Source organism: Elephas maximus, chromosome 4, assembly GCF_024166365.1.
Source record: "Elephas maximus indicus isolate mEleMax1 chromosome 4, mEleMax1 primary haplotype, whole genome shotgun sequence".
Taxonomy (NCBI): domain Eukaryota; kingdom Metazoa; phylum Chordata; class Mammalia; order Proboscidea; family Elephantidae; genus Elephas; species Elephas maximus.
Window position 1 is genome coordinate 27,341,932 of NC_064822.1, and position 21,262 is coordinate 27,363,193.

The 21,262-nt window shown below is 37.6% G+C and overlaps 1 protein-coding gene across 6 annotated transcripts in view; it reads left to right on the forward strand.

Moving 5' to 3' along the window:
• Positions 1–21,262, forward strand: part of ODAD2 (outer dynein arm docking complex subunit 2) — a 257,613-nt gene that overhangs the window by 19,645 nt on the left and 216,706 nt on the right. For all 6 annotated transcript variants that reach the window (XM_049881739.1, XM_049881742.1, XM_049881741.1 and 3 more), the window contains exons 4-7: positions 2,269–2,464; positions 3,051–3,157; positions 3,558–3,694; positions 6,273–6,389. In XM_049881739.1, the coding sequence (XP_049737696.1) occupies positions 2,269–2,464; positions 3,051–3,157; positions 3,558–3,694; positions 6,273–6,389 (557 nt within the window). The remainder of the gene's footprint in view (positions 1–2,268; positions 2,465–3,050; positions 3,158–3,557; positions 3,695–6,272; positions 6,390–21,262) is intronic.

Consider the following 21,262-nt stretch of genomic DNA (forward strand, 5'->3'; position numbering starts at 1 on the left):
TTGTTGGAAGGTTTTTGATTACTAATTCAATCTCTTCACTTGCTGTGGTTGTGTCAAGATTTTCTGTTTTTATCGTGAGTTAATTTAGGTAGTTCATGTGTTTCAGAATTTGTTAGTTTCACCTAGGTTATCCAGTGTATTGGCATACCATTTTTTATAACATTTCCTTGTAATCCTTTTTATTTTTGTGGGTTGGTAGTAATGTCCTCCCTTTCATTTATGATTTTAGTTATTTGCACCTTCTCTTTCTTTTTTCTTTGTCAGTCTAACTAAAAGCTTGTCCATTTTATTAACCTTTTCAAGGAACCAACTTCTGGTTTAGTTGTTCTCTCTATTGTTTTTTCTGTTCTGTTTCTTTTATTTCTGCTTTGAAATTTGTTGTTTCTTTCCTTCTGGTAACTTTGGGTTTAGTTTGCTTTTCTTTTTCTAGTTCCTCAACTTGTAAAGTTAGGTTGTTAATTTGAGATCTTTTGTCTTTTTTTTTAATGTGAACATTTACCGCTGTAAATTTCCGCTTAAGCTCTGCCTTCACTGTGTTCCGTAAGTTTGGGTATGCTGTGCTTTCAGTTTCATTCATTTCTGAGTATTTTCTGATTTCCCTTTTGATTTCTTCTTTGACCCACTGGTTGTTTAATAGTGTGATGTTTAATTTCCACGTATTTGTGTAATTACCAGTTTTCCTCTGTTAGTGAGTTCTGGTTATATTCCATTGTAATCAGAGGAGATACTTTGCATGATTTCAATCTCTAAAAATTTATTGACACTTGTGAACTAGCATATGATCTGTCCTGGAGAATGATCCATGTGTATTGTACCATTGTTGGGTGGAGTGTTTTATATATGTCTGTTATGCCTAATTGGTTTATAGTATTGTTCAAGTCCTCTATGTTATTATTGATCTTCTTTCTAGATGTTCCAGCAGCCTCTTTTTTTTTTAATTAAATCTCTGTCCTTCGCTTCCGTATTTTAGGCTCTCTATTTTTTATGCATCAAAGTTACTTTATTAAGGAGGGAGGGAATCTTGACAGTAAAAAATGAATTCAGTGAAATAGCTAATAGATGCATGGCTGTTCATTAAATTCAGCTTAGTGAGTAGATTTAACACATAGATTGCCATATCTCTAGTTTAGCTAAATGTTTACTCTTTGGAATATTTTGCCCTTCCTTATAGGACTGTAGGTATACCCTCTAGTTGTAGGTCCGGATTTCATGTTACATAGTGATTTGGTAGTCAGGTTTATTTCTTTCCCCAGAATTCACTTACCGTTTCTTTTCATAAATCTTTATGAGATAAAAGCCATAAGGCTGATAAGTCGAGATGCTCAATAAATGGATATTTTCTTGCTCCTCCCCACATGCAGTCCTTTCCTCAACCCTAAGCGTTTTATGCTATTTTCTGGTGTCGTAACCCATTTCCTGCTGGAGAGTTAATGCCACCACTACACTTCTCTTTATTTTAATTGAGGCAGACTTTCTAAATAGTCTCAAAGGCGTTTCCCTCTCCCTGTCCCAGTGCAAATATATTTTTTCATCTTTTACTTGAATTCCTCCTTTATAAACGGAGTTTTGCTGCTTTCTTCCTCCTTTTCAGTCATACCGTCCCTTGACCTTTACCAAATTCTGTTTTTAACACCTTTAGGGTCAACATTCACATCTTATGTAAGCCTTGATCATTAGGTTGGTATTTGAGCTTCTCACTATAATTTTGGTATGTATGTAAATACTGGTTAGATTTGTTTTTCTAACTAACATCAAAAGGCGTTAAGAATCAAAGCAGTTTAAACAGGTGGGAAGGACTGGCAATAGATCTGTAGGCTGAGAGAAACATACCATTTTAGGAAGAAAGCATTTCTGAATACTAAGCACTGGTGCACACATACACACTTCTAGTGATGATTTTTCTAAAGAAACCAGTATTTCTTTATCTTGAAATCAGTTCCTAATATACTTATTGAGTGCTTATTCTGAACAATGAATGCCCCAGCATCAATAAACAAATGAACGAGTCTTGTCCTTGGTCCTGTTAGAGGACATAGATAGATAATATATATAAAACAAGGTAATTATAAAACATCTCAAGAGCTGTAAGAAAATTGCTAAGTACAGTAGACTCTCAGAAGTAGAGATTAATCATAGTTGGGTCCGTCAGAGAAAGCTTAATGAAAGTAACACATTTGAGTGGGGTTTAAAGGGTTTGTTATTCTTTGTTTAAAAGGAGCCAAGAGAATAATTTTTAGTTGTTAATGAATTTTTACTTATTATTGTCAGCTAATAGAGACCCTGTAGTAAAAATTCTGGGCTCGGATTATAGTACAACCAAGAGAGAAGACTCATCTACGTTCAATGGTCTTGATAAAATGACCAAAGGTGATGACCCTGAGCAAGAGATTAAGACGAACGTTGCCATGCTGATTCAGCACTTGGACATGCATCTACTCAATTATTCACTAAAACATATTGCGCTGTGAGTCTTTTTGAAAAGGAAACTTCTAAAAATTATCTGAAAATTGCTTTCAGCATTTTAGAGAAAACGCATGAAAAATAAAACACGGGAGCTGTTGCTATTGATTTAACATTAAATTTTACTGGAACAAAATTTTAGTTTTATTGGGTGGTTATGGTTTGAAAAATTAAAATTTACAGTTCACATCGCCAAAACATTTGAGTGAGGCTTCATCTAATTCTGAAGACATTAAGTGGCCTTATTATTTTCAAAGACTCTTAAGAATGTTATATAAATGATTCAGTTATTATGCAAATATAGAGCTTGTGTAGTCCAGAACGTGTTTATTTTTCTGGGATGATTAAAATACTTACAATTAAGTGATGAAATAAATATTTAGCTGAATATATTTAATGTCACATTAAGTGCAAATCATGAGTTTCTCAAAGTTTTACCAGTGCTGTTACAAGATTATAACCTGGCTAAAATAAACTTCAATTTTAATTACAAAAGAGATATCTCCCCAATGTAATGCAATATTTTCATGGGTTTTCTATAGATTCTGTTTTAAAGCATTTAAACTTATTTTTTTTAATGTTTATTTCAGAGAAATACGTTTAAATCCATCAGCCATTAAGAACGATATAGATTTGCTGAAACGTTACTCAGGAAAAGGAGAACAAACAGTCCTGGAATCTATCGAATATACCTCAGGTTTATATCTTTTCAGATTCATTTTATGTTATATATTTGCTGTTAATTGCCGTCAAGTTGATTTCTACTTTCGGCGACCCCATGTGTCAGAGTAGAACTGATCCATAGGGTTTTCAAGGCTGTGACCTTTCAGAAGCAGCTTGCCAGACCTGTCTTCCGAGGCGCCTCTGGGTGGGTTTGAACCGCCATCCTTTCTGCTAGTAGTCGAGTGCTTAACCATTCGTGTCACCCAGGGACTCCTATGTCATGTACGCTTTCATAGTTATATTTTTAAAAATGCTTCAATGGCTACATTTAAGAAAATGAAAAATTTTCAGTAATATCTATGTTTTGAAGCCAACACGTTTTACAAAACTCTAGGCTAAGGAACTCCTATTAACTGACTGACACTTGGTTTCAGATTATGAGTTTTCAAATGGATGTCGCGCCCCACCTTGGAGACAGATTTATGGGGAAATGTGTTACGTGCTGGTGAAACCGCACGATGTTGAGACTTTGTGCATCACTTGCAGCACAGAAGGAGTATTTTTAAATGGTGTAAGTATTTTTTTTAAAACTAAAACCAGTTGAATTTGGACCTTAAGCCAAAAAACCAAATTCATTGCCATCAAGTCGGTTCCAACTCAAAGGGACCATATAGGACAGAGTAGAACTGCCCCACAGGATTTTGAAGGAGCATCTGGTAGATTCGAACTGTCGACCTCCTGGTTAGCAGCCGAGCTGTTAACCAACCTTAGCTAAACCAAACTGAACCGAACCAAATCGAACCGAACCAAACCAAACCTGTTGCTGTCCAGTAGATTCCGACTCACTGAGACCCTATAGGACAGGGTAGAACTGCCTCATAAGGTTTCCAAAGCTGAAATTTTTATGGAAGCAGACTGTTACACCTTTCTCGCACGGAGCGGCAGGTGGGTTTGAACCACTGACCTTTTGGTTGGCAGCTGAGCGCTTAACCCATGCACCACGAGGGCTCCTTTTAGACCTTAGCTAGGTATCTGTAATTGATGCTGGTGTGTCTCAAGGATTATATCCATATGACCGCAGAGTATGAAACGCTGTTCTGTGAGATTGGAGCAGATTCATTTGCTATGCATTTTCTGGACAAATCTAAAATGGTCTCAGAATTAGCTTCGTTGTTCGCCATTGCCAGGTCATTAAGTCAGTCTTTTAAGAAAGGGGCTTCAAAGTGACTCATTCTACTTTATAAATTAAAACTTCTTTAACAATCATTTCACAGAATATTCACTCAGGTATTGAAGGAGTGAAAAGGCAAGAAGGGAGCATTGAAATATAGAAGTAATAATGGCAGCTTCTGTCCTAAGGGTTGGGGGGCCAAGGGAAGAAGAGGTGGTTATCAGAAGCTTGGAGGAAGTGCCCCACGAAGCTGGGACCCAGACCTCTGGGGAAGGGGTGCTTCCAGACTATGCTGGTCCCCTAGGAGCTCAGAGGAGGGCCCCACAGAGCTGCCATAATTGTGCCGGTACCTTGGGAGCTCAGAGGAAGATCCTTGTAGAGCTGACAGAGTTGGGCCCAGACCTTTGAGGATGGAGCACTCATCAGCTGATAATGGTATTTCTGAGGGGACGAGCCTAGTTCAGCATCCCTGGACTGTGAGGGGGGGAAAAAAAACTCTGCAAATTAGAATCAACTGTTGCTACTGGAAGCAACTGCCACTGCCAGAGGTGAAGGGCCGTTGCTGAGGTGACTCTAACAGGGACAGTGGGTAAACAGGAAGGAGCATAGCATGTCCTTCCTTCAACCTTCAGTCTTCTTTTAGCTTCTTGTTGACCGAACCTAAACTAACCTGGCAAAGGAGAAATAGAGAGAAATACACCCAGCCCTGAGTATCACAAAGCAGAGTATGGATGGGTGGGTTGTGAGCCAAGAGAGAAACAGCACATAGCCTTCTGAATTTTGTGGATTAAAAAACTTGTGATTGGTCTCATACCTATTCACTGAACCTTGTTAGAAGGAGCGGGACTCAGCTTTCTCCTCTGCAGCATCCTGCCCTCAGAGTCTTCAGTGTACCTTTGGAACTCCCAGGCATATTCTACAGGAAGGACCCACATCCTTAATGGGGACCCAGCTATCCTGGGGCACTGCTTGCAGAGTCGTTGTACCTTGGCTTGAGTTAATCTCTAAATGCCGGTGCCACTTTCCTGATTCCTCATCAGCGTCTCTTCTTTCTTACATGCCCATTTGCTGTGTTTCTTGTTAGCATCACATTTAGCTTATTTCCGCAGAGCTAAGGTAAATGACCTAAATGTGATTTTTTTGTTTGTTTGCTTTGATTTTTTAGAGAAGTAAACTCTTGAATTAGGAAATAGGGAAATAAAAGAAGGAATGATTTTCTTTGGTTTTCTAGAGTCAGGCAAGGCATCTTTGCTTCTGTCAAACAAACGTGTGTGTGTGTGAGGTGTGTATATGTATGTATGTGTATGTACACACATGATTTTATTTGATGTGAAAACATCTAAGTATTCCATTAAGTTGTAAAAGCGAAAGACAAGGAATGTAAAACTATTAAATAATTACAACAAAGTTTACAACACAGCACATAATATATACATGTGATCTGTTATAGGAGAATAATAGGGGTAGGGAGAAAAGGGAAAACGAGAACCGGACACAGGCGAGATGGAAGAAGGTGGAGGGGCAGATGGTTACTGGAGATCATGACCCTAGAAAATAAGCCGACCACAACCGTGCTACCTACAGAACAACAGCAGAGTGTGATCAACAGGCACGTAGGCCCTTCCTAGGTGGCATTCTCATCTTCAGACCTTTTATGACCTCATCATTAAGGCTCATGATGTCATAATGCATTTTCACAGTAGAAGAAAGGGTGCAGAGGAAAGGAGGCTTCACTCCCCTATTGGATAACAAGAGTCCCCTTCATGCTCATAGCAGGTACTCAGTAAACGTGAATGAATGAGTGGGGAGAGAACATTAACTTAGGGGGGAATGTATGTTTTGCCCATACATTTCTTGTATAAAGACCACCACCTGTACCCATTAGAAAACAGTACGTGTGCTTAGGTTGTAATATATTGACCACGTTCTTATATTGCTCTTACATTAATAATAACACTGAACGTTTTTCCCCTCAAAGGGCAAAACAGATGATGAGAGGGAAATTAATTATGAGAGAAAAGGTAAAATTTATAAAGACCTTATCACGATTTTAAGAGAAAAATCAGCAACGTTTTCAAAGAATATGGCCAAACAGGTAAGTTGTATAGTTTCTTTTGAACTTTCATAAAGTCATATTATTTAACTACATCTTTCATAAAATATGAAAATTAGAGAGTAATTTTGCATAATTTTGGATACAGCTTTTAAATATTAGTTTTTTTTTTTTCCATGATATGTTGTAATAAATATTGTAAACAGAGTACTTCAAGAATTTCTCTGATTTTCTTTAGGTAAAAAAAATAGGTATATATTTTCGAATTGTTTCCTGAATAGGACTTTTTATCTTTCCTTTTGAATTAATTAACACTGAGAACAAAGGGCCCAGCCATTAATATAGCTTAGATGTCTTGATTTTGTTTTTTCTTTTCTGGAAAAAAAAAAAAAATTACTACCTAGTTGGATTGTCACTAGTAAGTGTATTGTCTGTATGTGGACAAGAAAAGTACTTCTTTTGTATTTTCTATGGTTTTTGAAATAGTGCTGGACATAGAAATCACTTAATAAAATATTTGGCTAAATAAAATTTTGGTTAAAGCTGATGATGGTAGAAAAAGGAGATGCAAGTAATACTAAAGTGAAACACTTAAGCTTAAATTATCTCCAGGCTGATTGCCAAGACTATGCCATCTCCACAAGTTCCCACATGAGATAAGTTGTCAGGGCCGTTTCTTTCTGGCCCTGCCCTGCAGGAGTCCCCCGTTCTCTTGCTGGACTGCCACTGTTCTTGTCCTGGCACTTCTCTTTGGCATCATCTTGTAAATTCTTTTTGTTTCCTGTTGTTGGATTCTGTTTCCTGGATCCCAGTTTTCCTTTTTTTGGTATGCTTTGTTATTTTGGTGGAGGTTCCTGAGGCAAAGATGTATATGGGAGGAAAAAAGTTGAGAGTTACCAGGACTGAAAATATCTTTATACTTCTTTCTCAGTGGTTGTAGTGGTTGTTTCTAGAATGATAGTTTGAAGTCAGTTTTACTTAAAATTTTAAAGGCCCTTTTTTTTTTTTTTTTCTTTTCCCCTGTGTAACTTGTTGGTTTTGGATTTTTCTCTTCAGGGGCTTTTAGGATCTCCTCTTATCCCTGGTGTTTCTTGATTTTCATGATAATATGGGTTTGTGAAAGGAGCCCTGATGGCACAGTGGTTAAAGTGCTGGGCTGCTAACTGAAACGTTTGTGGTTCAAACCTACCAGCTGCTCTGAGGGAAAAAGATGCGACAGTCTGCTCCCGTAAAGATTACAGCCTGGGAAACCCTATGGTTTCTGCTCTGTCATCTAGGGTTGCTATAAGTTAGAATAGACTCAGTGGCAATGGGTAACGGGTTTTATGGTTTTATGAAGGTTTTTGTTTGTTTTTCATTAATGGTGACATATGTCCTTCAGAACTAGAAAACTTTTTTTTGTATCATGTCTTTAATCTTTTCTTTCTCTCTGTTCTCTTTTTGAAACTTATTTGGATGTTGGATCTCTGGGATTGAGCCTCTCAATTTCTTTTCTCTCATTTTCAGTCTCCCTCTGTCTGTCTCTCTCTCTGGCTTTCTGAAAAAAATTCCTTGGTTTTATCTTCCAAATATTGTACATATTTTAAAAATTTAAGCACTTACTTTTTTTTTAATTTTGTTTTTGAATATTTATTTTTACAGAATCTGGCTCTTGTTTCATGAATGTGTTATCTTCTCCCATAGTATATTAGTTTTTTTTTAAGCTTACTTTTGTTTCACTTTCCTTTAAGTTCCTTTTGTTTGTTTTAGTCTCTTGTATACGTCTCATAATAGTGTGAAATTCTCTAAATTTCTCCAAAAAGCAAACCAGCAAAGCTGTGTTTGTGGGTTGGTCCTCTTGACTTAGGGGCTTCACCATAAGGTGATTGGGAAGGAACCTTGTCTTTTGTTCAGGGACCTCTTAATGTAAGAATCTGTAAGACTTTCCTCTGGGATGGTTCACTTTCTACAGAAAAGACTTCTTTGATGGCCTACCTGGGGGAGTATGAACCTGATTGTGGCCTTTCTGGAGGTGGGTAGGAAAATGGGCTGGAGATTTTACCATTTATGAGGTAGTATTTCACTTAATTCTCTTGTGTTCAGGCTCAGGGGTCACTTCTGCTTCCATCTGCGCTTGGAACCTTTGGGTCTAGAGCTCCCTGGTCCCTTTTTCTAGAATACCTCTCATTTCCTGCAGGGGTGAATGAGTAGTAGAAGACTTGCCAGGCTGGGGGGTCTTTGTTAGGGAATGTTCTTGGAGCCCAACTACTTTCAATAGAGACTTTGAAATAACCTCACTGTTTTCAGCAACTTCCCTCTCCACATTTCCCTCACCTTCTTCTGTACCTGAAGCTTCTAATTCCTGAGTCTTCTGAGGGCAGCGTTGGGCAGATCAGTTTACTTTTCATCAGCATCTTTTCTGTATTGTTTACCTTCCTTGGAGCCCTGGTGGCACAGTGGCTAAGAGCTCAGCTGCTAACCAAAAGGTCAGCAGTTCGAATCCAGAAGCCACGACTTAGAAACCTTATGGGGAAGTTCTGCTCTGTCCTGTAGGGTCGCTATGAGTTGGAACTGACTCAATGGCAATGGGTTTTTGTTACCTTCCGTAGTCATTCACCATTCCTCCTTAGAAGGCTGTCTTTTTATGTGTGTTTCCTATTTTCATGAAGACTAGAGTTATGTAGTTGTTTTTTGTTCTTACTCTTTTGGAGGTGATTGTAGAGAGTAAATTGGGAGTAGAAAGAACTTTATTCCACCTTATTAGAACTAAAAATCTAATGTACATTTTTCCTTTGATGTGTTTTTATTTTAATTTGATTAAAATCAAATTTACATGCAGTGAAATATACAGATCTTAAGTATACAATACAATTTTGTGATTATTGAAAAATGTATATGTCAATAGAACTAACATTCAATCAAGGTATAGGACATCAAGGTATAGGACATATCTATCATTCCAGAAAATGCCTTTATACTTGCTTTCATTTATCTTTACCTACCATTGATAACCACTGTTTTGATTTCTATTATTATAAACAAGTTTTGCCTGTGACCTTCAAATAATGAAAATGATACACTATGTTTTAGTCAACATAATGTTTTTGAGATTCATCTATGTTTTGCAACTATTAGTAGTTCATTATTTTTTATTGATGAGTACTATTCCATTGTATGGATATACCATAATTTGTTTATTCATTTCATTCACCTGTTGATGAATGTTTGGGTTTTTCCAAATCTGGTACTGTTACAAATAAAATTATCATGAACAGTCTTATACAAGTCTTTGTATGAAAATATGCTTTCATTTTTTCTCGAGTGAAACCTTCGAGTGAATTGGCAAGGTCATATGGTAGTTAAGCAACTGGAAAACTATTTTCCACAGTGGTTTGTAATATTTTACATTTACACTGGCACTGTATGAAAGTTCCATTTCCACCATATACTCTTCAGCGGTTGGTATGGTGAGTCCTTTTAATTTTATGCATTTGAATCGACTTGACGGCACTGGGTACTGGTTTTAGTAGATGTGTACTGGTACCTCACTGGGTTTTGATTTGCATTTCCCAAATGCATCTTTTCATATGCTTGTTTGCCATTTGTACGCTTTCTGTAGTGGAAGTGTCTATTCAGATCTTTTGCCCATTTTTTATTGGGTTGTTTGGTTTCTTGTTGAGTTGTTAGAGCTCATTATGTTACATATTTTTTCCTTGGTGTGTATATCAGATACATGATTTGCAAATGTATTTTCCTACTATGTGGCTAGCATTTTCATTCTCCAAACACTGTCTTTCAAAGAGCAAAAGTCCTTGATTTTGAGGAAGTCCAACTAATCAATTTTTTTTCTTTTCAGGATGAGGCTTTGATGTTGTACCTAATAAATATTTGCCAATTCAAGGTCACAAAGATTTTCTTTAAGCCTGTCTTCTGGAAGGCTTTTATTTTTAGGTTTTATGTTGAGGTCTATGATTCATTCATTTGAAGTTAATTTTTGTATATGGTATGAGGTAAGGTCAAAATCAGAATTGATGCCTTTGAGTTATGGCATTGGCGAAGAATATTGAATATACCATGGACTGCCAGAAGAATGAACAAATCTGTCTTGGAAGAAGTACAGCCAGGATGCAACTTGGAAGCAAGGATGGCAAGACTTTGTCTCACATACTCTGGACATGTTATCAGGATGGCCCAGTCCCTGGAGAAGGACATCATGCTTGGTAAAGTAGAGGGCAGTGAAAAAGAGGAAGGCTCTCTACAAGATGGATTGACACAGTGGCTGCAACAATGAGCTGAGGTGTAACAATGATTGTGCGAATGGTACACATAGAGTCTGTTGCACATAGAGTTGCTAGAGTGGAACCGACTTGATGGCACCTAACAACCACAAGTTCAAAATTCACTTTATTTCTTTTGCATATAGATATGTAGTTGTTCCAGGATCATTTGTTGAAAAAACTATCCTTTTGCCACTGAATTGTTTTTAGATGCTGTTGAGTCTATTTCGACTCATGGGGACCCCACGTGACAGAGTAGAACTGCCCCACTGGGTTTCTAGGCTGTAATCTCTATAGGAGCAGATTGCCAGGTCTTTCTCCTGCGGAGCTACTGAGTGGGTTGCAATTGCCAACCTTTTGGTTAGCAGCTGAGTTCTTGATGAATGCATCACAGGGCTCCTTGAATTACCTTTATACCTTTGTCAAAAATCAGTTGTCCATATATGTGTGGGTCTATTTTTGGACTCCCCCATGTGTCTGTCAGTTTGTCATACTGCGGTGGCTTGCATGTTGCTGTGATGCTGGAAACTATGCCACTGGTATTCAAACACCAGCAGGGTCACCCATGATGGACAGGTTTCAGCTAAGCTTCCAGACTAAGACAGATGAGGAAGAAGGACCCGGTGGTCTACTTTTGAAAAGAATTAGCCAGTGAAAACCTTACAAATAGCAGCAGAACATTGTCTGATATAGTGCCAGGAGATGAGCCCCTCAGCTTGGAAGACAATCAGAATACTACTGGGCAAGAGCTGCTTCCTCAAAGTAAAGTCAACCTTAATGATGTGGATGGAGTCAAGCTTTTGGAACCTTCATTTGCTGATGTGATATGACTCAAAATGAGAAATAATAGCTGCAAACATCCATTAATAATCGGAACCTGGAATGTATGAAGTATGAATCTAGGAAAATTGGAAATTGTCAAAAATGAAATGGACACATAGACATGGATATCCTAGGCATTAGTGAGCTGAAATGGACTGGTATTGGCCATTTCGAATTGGACAATCGTATGGTCTACTAAGCCGGGAATGATGACTTGAAGAAGGATGACGTCACGTTCATTGTCAGAAAGAACACTTTAAGATCTGTCCTGAAGTACAGCACTGTCAGCGATAGGATAATATCTATAAGGAAGACCAGTTAATACGAGTATTATTCAAATTTATACACCAGCCACTAAGGCCGAAGATGACAAAATTGAAGATTTTACCAACTTCTGCAGTCTGAACATGTAATCAGGATGTGTTGATAATTCCTGGTGATTGTAATGCAAAAGCTGGAAACAAAGAAGAAAGATCAGTAGTTGGAAAATGGCCTTGGTGATAGAAATGATGCTGGAAATCACATGATAGAATTTTGCAAGACCAATGACTTCTTCATTGCAAATACCTTTTTTCACTAACATAAATGGTGACTATACACATGGACCTCGCCAGATGGAATACACAAGAGTCAAATTGACTACATCTGTGGAAAGAGACGATGGAAAAGCTCAATATCTTCAGTCAGAACAAGGCCAGGGGCAGTCTGCAAAACAGACCATCAGTTGCTCATATGCAAGTTCAAGTTGAAACTGAAGAAAATTAGAACAAGTCCACAAGAGCCAAAGTACGACCTTGAGCATATACCACCTGAATTTCAGGAGCATCTCAAGAATAGATTTGATACATTGAACACTAATGAACAAAGACCAGACGAGTTGTGGAATGACATCAAGGACATCATACAGGAAGAAAGCAAGAGGTCTTTAAAAAGACAGGAAAGAAAGAAAAGACCAAAATGGATGTCAGAAGAGACAATGAAACTTGCTTTTGAACGTCGAGTAGCTAAAGTGAAAGGAAGAAACGAAGTTAAGGAGCTGAACAGAAGATTTCAAAGGGCAGCTCTAAAAGACAAAGTATTGTAATGACATGTGCAAAAAGCTGGAGATGGAAAACCAAAAGGGAGAAAACATTGTCAGTATTTCTTAAGCTGAAAGAACTGAAGAAAACATTCAAGCATTGAGTTGCAATATTGACGGATTCTACCAGGAAAATATTAAACGATGCAGAAAGCATCAAAAGAAGGTGGAAGAAATACAAAGAGTCACTATACTGGAAAGGACTGGTTGACATTAAACTATTTTAGGAGGTAGCATTTGATCAGGAACCAATGGTACTGAAGGAAGAAGTCCAAACTGTACTGAAGGCATTGGTGAACAAACATGGCCTCAGAAATTGACAAAGTATCAATTGAGATTGAAACATCTGTCCTGTGATAGGATAATATCTATACGCGTACAAGGAAGACTAGTTACTATGACTATCATTCAAATTTATGCACCAGCCACTAAGGCCAAAGATGACGGAATTGAAGATTTTACCAACTTCTACAGTCTGAACATGTAATCAGGATGCGTTGATAATTACTGGTGATTGTAATGCAAAAGTTGGAAACAAAGAAGAAGGATCAGTAGTTGGAAAATATGACCTTGGTGATAGAAACAAACGGATGCAGCGCTGGAGTGCTCACTCGTCTATGCCAAGTAATTTGGAAGACAACTACCTGGCCTACCGATTGGAAGGGATTCGTATTTATGTGCATTCCCAAGAAAGGTGATCCATCCGAATGTGGAAATTATTGAACAGTATCATTAATATCACATTCAAGCAAAATTTTGCTGAAGATCGTTTACAAGCAGCTGCAGCAGTATATCGAAACTGAAATGCCAGAAATTCCAGCTGGATTCAGAAGAGGACGTGGAACAAGGGATATCATTACTGATGTCAGATGGATCCTGGCTGAAAGCTGAGTACCAGAAAGATGTTCACCTCTGTTTTAGTGACTATGCAAAGGCATTCGAGTGTGTAGATCATAACAAATTATGGAACAGAACAAGGGGACGCTGCATGGTTTAAAGTCAGGGAAGGTGTGCATCAGGGTTGTATCCTTTCACCATACCTATTCAATCTGTATGCTGAGCAAATAATCAGAGAAGCTGGAATACATGAAGAAGGAGGCATCAGGATTGGAGGAAGACTCATTAACAACCTATGTTTTGCAGATGACACAACCTTGTTTGCTGAAAGTGAAGAGGTCTTGAAGCTCTTACTGGTGAAGATCAAAGACCACAGCCTTCAGTATGAATTATACCTCAACATTAAAAAAAAACAAAACAAAACTTCACAACTGGACCAATAAGCAACATCATGATAAACGGAGAAAAGATTGTAGTTGTCAAGAATTTCATTTTACTTAGATCTGTAATCAGTACTCACGGAAGCAGTGGTCAGGAAATCAAAAGATGCATTGCATTGGGCACATCGGCTGCCAAAGACCTCTTTAACGTATTGAAAAGCAGAGGTATCACCTTGAAGACTAAAGTGCACCTGACCCTAGCCATGGTGTTTTCAATCGCCTCATGTGTATGTGAAGACAGAAGAGTTTTGGTGTTGGAAAAGAATATTGAATATACCATGGCCTGCCAAAAGAATGAGCAAATCTGTCTTGGAAGAAGTGCAACCAGAACGCTCCTTGGAAGCAAGGATGGTGAGACAACATCTCATATACTTTGAAGAGATCAGCCCCTGGAGAAGGACATCATGCTTGGTAAAATAGAGGGTCAGTGAAAGAGAGGAAGATGAATTGACACAGTGGCTGCACTGGTGGGCTTAAGTGTAACAGCGATTATGAGGATGGCACGGGACTGTTGTGCATAGGGTCACCATGTGTCAGAATCGACTCAACGACACCTAACAACAACAGCATTTTTGGAGCCCTCATTCTGTTCCATTGATCCATTTGTCTATTTTTGTGTCAATCCTACATGATCTTTATTCCTGTAGCTTTATAGTAAGTCTGGAAGTCAGGTGGTTTAAGTCCTCCAACATTGTTCTTTTTTCAAAGTTCTTTGGCTTTTCTAGGTCCTTTGCACGGTCATAAGAATATTAGAATCAACTTGTCAGTTTCTACATAAGAAAGCTTGGATTATAATTGAGATCGTGTTGAATCTATAGATCAATTTGGGGAGATCCGACATCATAACAGTATTGAGTCTTTAAATCCAAACTGAACACAGCGTGTCTCTCTACTTATTTAACTCTTATTTCTCTCAGCAATGTTTTGTAGCTTTCTGTGTACAGGTCTTGCATATCTTCTGTCAAACTTATGTGACAGTATTTCATCTTTTTGTGCTATTGTAAAAAGTTTTTTAAATGTCAATTTCTGATTGTTGCTAGCATGTAGGAATATAGTTGAGTTTTTTGAAAAAATTTCTCATTCAAAAATTTATATACATATTGTTTTGTGACATTAGTTGCAATCCCTACACTCCTCCTTTCCACCCTGAGTTCCCTGTGTCCAGTCGAGCAGTTCCTGTCCCTTCCTGCCTTCTCATCTTGCTCTTGGACAAGAGCTGCCCGTTTGGTCTCCTATATCAGATTGCACTAAGAAGCACATTCCTTACGTGTATTGTTTTTTGTTTTATAGTCCTGTCTAATCTTTGTCTGATGAGTGGACTTCGGGAATGGTTTCAGTTCTGGGTTAACAGTGTGTCCGGGGGCCATAGCTTTGGGGGTTCCTCCAGTCTCTGTCAGGCCATTAACTCTGGTCTTTTTACATGAATTTGAGTTCTCTTCTACATTTTTCTCCTCCTCTGCCTGGGACTCTCTGTCATGTTCCCTGTCAGGGTGGTCATTGGTGGTCATCTAGTTCTTCTGGTCTCAGGCTGGTGGAGTCTCTGGTTCACATGATCCTTTAGTCCTTTGAGCTAATATTTTCTTTGTGTCTTTGGTCTTCTTCATTCTCCGTTGCTCCAAGTGGGATGGGACCAGTTGATGTATCCTAGATGGCCACTGGTAAGACCCCAGACGCCACTCACCAAAGTAGGATGTAGAACATTTTCTTAGTAAACTATGTTATGCCATTTGACCTAGATGTCCTCTGAAACTGTGGTCCCCAGGCCCCAGCCCCAGCTGCTCTGTCCCTCAAAGTGTTTGTAGATGTCCAGGAAACTTCTTTGCTTTTGCTTTGGTCTGGTTATGCTGACCTCCCCTGAATTGTTTGTTGTCCTTCCCTTTGCCAAAATTGGTCCTTGTTATAGTTGAATCTGTGTATTGATTTTATATCTTGAAACCTTGCTAAATTAACTTACTAATTCTAATAGCTTGTTTGTGGATTCCAGAGAGTTTTCTATATAGGTAGATGATCATATTGTCTGTGAATAAAGATCATTTTACTTCTTCCTTTCCAAACTCAATGTCTTTCATTTCCTTTTTCTCTTCTTAGTGCACTGGCTAGAACCTCCAGTACAAAACTGAGTAGAAATGGTGTTGTTACTGATCTTAAGGAGAGAACTTTCAGTTTCTCATTTTTAAGTATGATGTTAACTCTAAGTTTTACAGAGACGCCATTTACAAGGTTGACGAAGTTCCTCTCTATTCCTAGTTTGCTGAGAATTTTTATTAGAAATGGATTTTGAATTTTTTGTACCTATTGAGACGATCATATAGTTTTTCTTTTTTAGTTTGTTTATATGGTGAATTACATTGATTTGCTAATGATAACCCAACCTTATATTTGTGAGACAAACCCCACTTGCTCGTGATGTATTATATTGTTTTTTATATATTGTTGGGTTTGATTTGCTAAAAACTTTAAAGAATTTTTATATCTATGTTCATAACATTATTGGTGTGTAGTTTTCTTTTTATATCTCTCTGACTTTTGTATCAGAGTAGTAATGGCCTTATAGAATGAGTTGGGAACTTTTCTTTCCTGTTAGTTTTCTGGAAGTTTGTATAGAATTGCTATTGTTTTTGCCTTAAATATTTGTAAAATCCACCAGAGTAAACATCTGTGCCTGGAATGTTCTTTGTAGGAAAATTTTTAGCTACAAATTCAATTTCTTTAGTATAGGCCTATGCAGGTTATCAGAAACCCTGGCGGTGTAGTGGTTAAGAGCTACAGCTGCTAACCAAAAGGTTGGCAGTTTGAATCCATCAGGTGCTCCTTGGAAACTCTATGAGGCAGTTCTACTCTGTCTTATAGGGTCGCTATGAGTCGGAATCAACTCAGCGTCAGCGGGTTTTTTTTTTTTTTTTTTGGTATGCAGGTTATCTATTCCTGCTTGCGTGAGGTTTGATAAATTGTGTCTTATAAGGAATTTGTCCATTTTCTCTAAGTTGTCAAATTTATTGGCATAAATTTGTTCATATTATTATTTAAATAACTTTTTAATGTCTGTAAAATCTATAGCTTTGTTACCTTTCTCATTCCTGATATTGGTCATTTGTGTTTTATTTTTCTTGATCCATCTGGGTAGAGGTATATCAATTTTATCAATCTTCTAAAAGCACCAGCTTTTGGTTTTATTGGTTTTTCTGTCTTTTTTTTATTCCACTTCGATGTTTAATATTTCCTTTCTTCTGCTTGTTTTTGGTTTCATTTTCTCTTATTTTTTCTAGTTTTTAAAATTTTATCATCCATTTAATTTAATATAGTCATACTTGTACCAAAGAAATTGTGATGATTTCAGATGTGCGTAGTCATTTACTTAAACCTGTAAAAAACCAAACCTGTTGTGGTCGAGTCGATTTCGACTTATAGTGACCCTATAGGATAGAGTAGAATTGCCCCATAGGGTTTCCAAGGAACGCCTGGTGGATTTGAACTGCTGACCTTTTGGTTAGCAGCTGTAATTTACTTAGAGTATATAAAACAAGGAGTCATGCACTAAAAATATTTGCACCGTCAAAAGAATTCTCTTAAACCTACTTTCTGCTGTAGAGAAGCTGTTTGTGTTTTGAACAAGGAAATTCAGGGGATGCATTAATCTCCTGCTGCATCTCACTGGGAGCAGGACAATGGTAAGATATAAGGCAGCCTTCATATTACTGTTCTCTCCATAATGGTTGACGTCTTGTGTAGATGCATCTATTTTTACTTCCTTCTGCTTGTTTTGGCTTTACATTGCTTTTTTAAAAATACTAGTTTCTTAAGGTGGTAGCTTAGGTTATTGATTTGAGACGTTTTCTGTTTTCTAATGTAAGCACTTAGTGCTATAATTTTTCCTCACATCACTGCTTTTGCTGCCTACCACAAATTTTGATAGTTTGCATTTTTATTTTCATTCGGTTCAGTGTATTTTTTTGAAATTTCTCTTGAAACTTTCTCATGATCCTTGGATTATTTAGAAGTATGCATGGATTATTTAGAAGTATGTTGTTTAGTTTACAAGTATTTGGAGATTTTTCAGGAGCCCTGGTTGGGCAGTGGTTAAAGTGCTCAGCTGTTAACCTAAAAGTTGGCAGTTGGAACCCACCAGCCCCTGGTCGGGAGAAGGATGTGGCAGTTTGCGTCCATAAAGATTTATAGCCTTGGAAACTCTGTGGGGCAGTTCTACTCTGTCCTGTACGCCTCTATGAGTTGGAATTGACTCGATGGCAGTGGGTTTGGTTTTTGGATTGGAGACTTTCCTATTACATTTCTGTTATTGATTTTTGGTTTGATTCTATTTTGATCAGAGAATAAACTCTGAGTAATTTTAATTCTTTTAAACTTGTTAAGGTTTATTCTGTGACTCAGGATATGGTTTATCTTGTTATATGTTCTTTGAGTGTTTGAACAGAATTTGTATTCTGCTGTTTTGGCATGTTCTGTAGTTATGGATTAGATCATGTTGGCTGATAGTGTTGAGTTCTTCTACATCCTTGCTAATTTTTTTTATCAGTTGTTGAGTGATGGGTGTTGAAGTATTCAAGTATAATTGTGGATTGGTCTAGTTCTCTTTTTAGTATGTTTTTGCTTCACGTATTTTACAGATCTGTTGTTTCTTGTGTATGCATTTGGGATTGCTAGTCCTGGTGGCACAGTGGTTGAGCACTCGGGTACTAACCAAAAAGTCAGTGGTTCGAACACACCAGCTACCCTGCAGGAGAAAGATGTGGCAGTCTGCTTCTGTAAAGATTTACAGCCTTGGAAACCCTGTGGGACAGTTGTGCTCTGTCCTATAGTATTGCTATGAATCAGAATTGACTTGATGGCAATGGGTCATATCTTCTTTGGTGGATTGATCTCTTATTACTATGTAGTGTCCCTTTCTGTCCCTGGTAATTTTCCTTGTTCTGAATTCTTTTTCCTCTGATATTAATAAAGCCACACCTGCTTCCTCTTAATTGTTTGCCTGATACATCTTTTTCTACCATTTTACCTTTAAATTACCTATATTATTATATTTGACATGAGTTTCTGTAAAGAGCATATAGTTGGGTCATTTTTTAAATTCACCGTGTCTTTTAATTGGTATATTTATATCATCTTCATTTAATATAATTATTGATGTATTGGAGCTTAAGTCTGCATTTTAGTTTTGTTTTGTCTGTTCCTTCTGTTTTTCATTTTTTTTTTTTCCGTTGCTTTTCTGTAGGTTACTTGAACATTCCTTAGACCTACATTTTTATGTATCTATGGCATTTTTGAGTGTATCTTTTTGTATAAATGTTTTAATGATTGCTCTCATTATTAGATTATGCATACATAATTTATCACAAGTTATTCATTTGACATTTTAGTAGTTTGAGTCAAGTGTAGACACCTTGCCTCCCTTTACATCCTCCACCCTTCCCGATTTATTATTGTTTTAAATATTTCCTCTACATACATTGCTAAGTACATTTGACAATGTTGTAATTTTTTGCTTCAACTGTCAAATTTCATGTAGAAAATTCAAGAGAAGGAAATTATGTTGTATTTACCCATTGTTTTGCTCTTTCTATTATTCTTTTCTTTCTGATATTCCATGTTTTCTTCCTTTATCATATTTTTCCTGTTTCAAAAACTTCCTTTAGCCGTTCTTTTAGGATATAGTAGTGTCTCAATTTCCTTTTCATACTTGAAGAGTATTTTTACTGGATATAGTATTCTGGTTTGACAATTCTTTAACTTCAGCACTTGAAAAATGTTGTGCCAGTTGGCCTCCATGGTTCCTGATGAGAAATCACTGCTATTTTAATTGTGTTTTTCTTACAGGAAAAGTATTGCTAGTCTTTTGATGCTTTCAAAAATTTTCCTTATCAAGAACGGAGGATTATTTTCAAGCCTTGAGAGATAATATAATTTGTTCTGCTGGGTTTTGGACTTGCCTAGTACCCATTATCCCTTCTTTCCCACCAAATTCTCTCATTTGTAATCAAATGTCTCCCTTGTGCCTGTTCCACCATTGTATTTTGGAAGCAGACAACTTGTTCACACGTTTACAGGTTCACAGATGAAGAGAAATTTTGATTCAGGATGGAATACACCCAAAGTCTCATCCATATTTGACTTAGGTGATTCAAAAGATGAGATTTTGAACTTAGAGTTGATTTAAGACTTTTGGGATGGTGTGATGGGGTGAATGAGTTTTGCATGTGGGAAGACATGAATTTTGGGAGATAGGTGGTGGAATGTTATGGATTGAATTGAGTCCCAAAAAAATGTGTGTTGTAAACTCTAACCCCTATACTTATGGCTGAAATCCCATTTGGGAGTAGGGTTTGTTAATGAAGTCATATCACTGTAGGGTGTTTCTTAAGCCAATCACTGTTAAGATATAAAATGAGAAGATTAGGAATAGAGAAGCAAGCGGAGATGGGGCAAGACAGATGCTAGGGCACATGAAGATCACCAAGGAACCAAGGGACAGAAGCTGAAAAGAGACAATGCCTTTCCCTCAGAGCAGATGGAGTGAGAGCTTTCCATTCCTTTTTAAAGCTGGCATCCTGAATTCAGACTTCTAGCCTCCTAAGCTGTGACAAAATAAATTTCTGTATTTTAAAGCCAAAAACAAAAAAGAAATTTGTTTTTTCCTTATTAGTTTTCTGGAGTTGGATTATGTTGTGTCTTGTCACGGATTTCTTTGGGTCTGTCCTGTTTGGAGTTTGCTGAGCTCCTTGTATCGTAGCTTTATGTCTTTTGCCACATTTGGGGAAATTTCAGCCATTATTTCTTAGAATACTTTTTCAGTCCCATTCCTTTCTCCTTTCCTTCTTGTACTGTGATGACATGTTAGATCTTTTGTGGTATATCCTGAGGCTCTGTTCAATTTTTTCAATCTATTTTCTCTTTGTTTTTCAGGTTGGGTAATGTCTTAGTCATCTAGTGCTGCTATAACAGAAATACTAAAAGTGGATGGCTTTAACAAAGAGAAATTTATTTTCTCACAGTATGATAGGCTAGAAGTCCAAATTCAGGGCATCAGCCCCAGGAGAAGGCTTTCTCTGTTGGCTTTGGAGGAAGGTCCTTGTCATCAGTCTTCCCCTGGACTAGGAGCTTCTCTGTGCAGGAATCCCGGGTTCAAAGGATGTGCTCTGCTACCAGCACTGCTTTCTTGGTGGTATGAGGTCCCCTCTCTCTGCTTGTTTCCCTTTCCTTTTATCTCTTGTAAGATAAAACATGGTGCAGGCCACACTCTAGGGAAACTCCCTTTACATTGGATCAGGGATGTAACCTTAGTAAGGGTGTTACAATCCCACTCTCATCTTCTTTAACATAAAATTACAATCACAAAATGGAGGACAACCACGTAATACTGGGAATCATGGCCTAACCAAGCTCAAACATATTTTTTGGGGACACAATTCATTCCATGACCGGTAATTTATATTGTTCTATTTTCAAGTCCATAAATTCGTTTCTCTATCT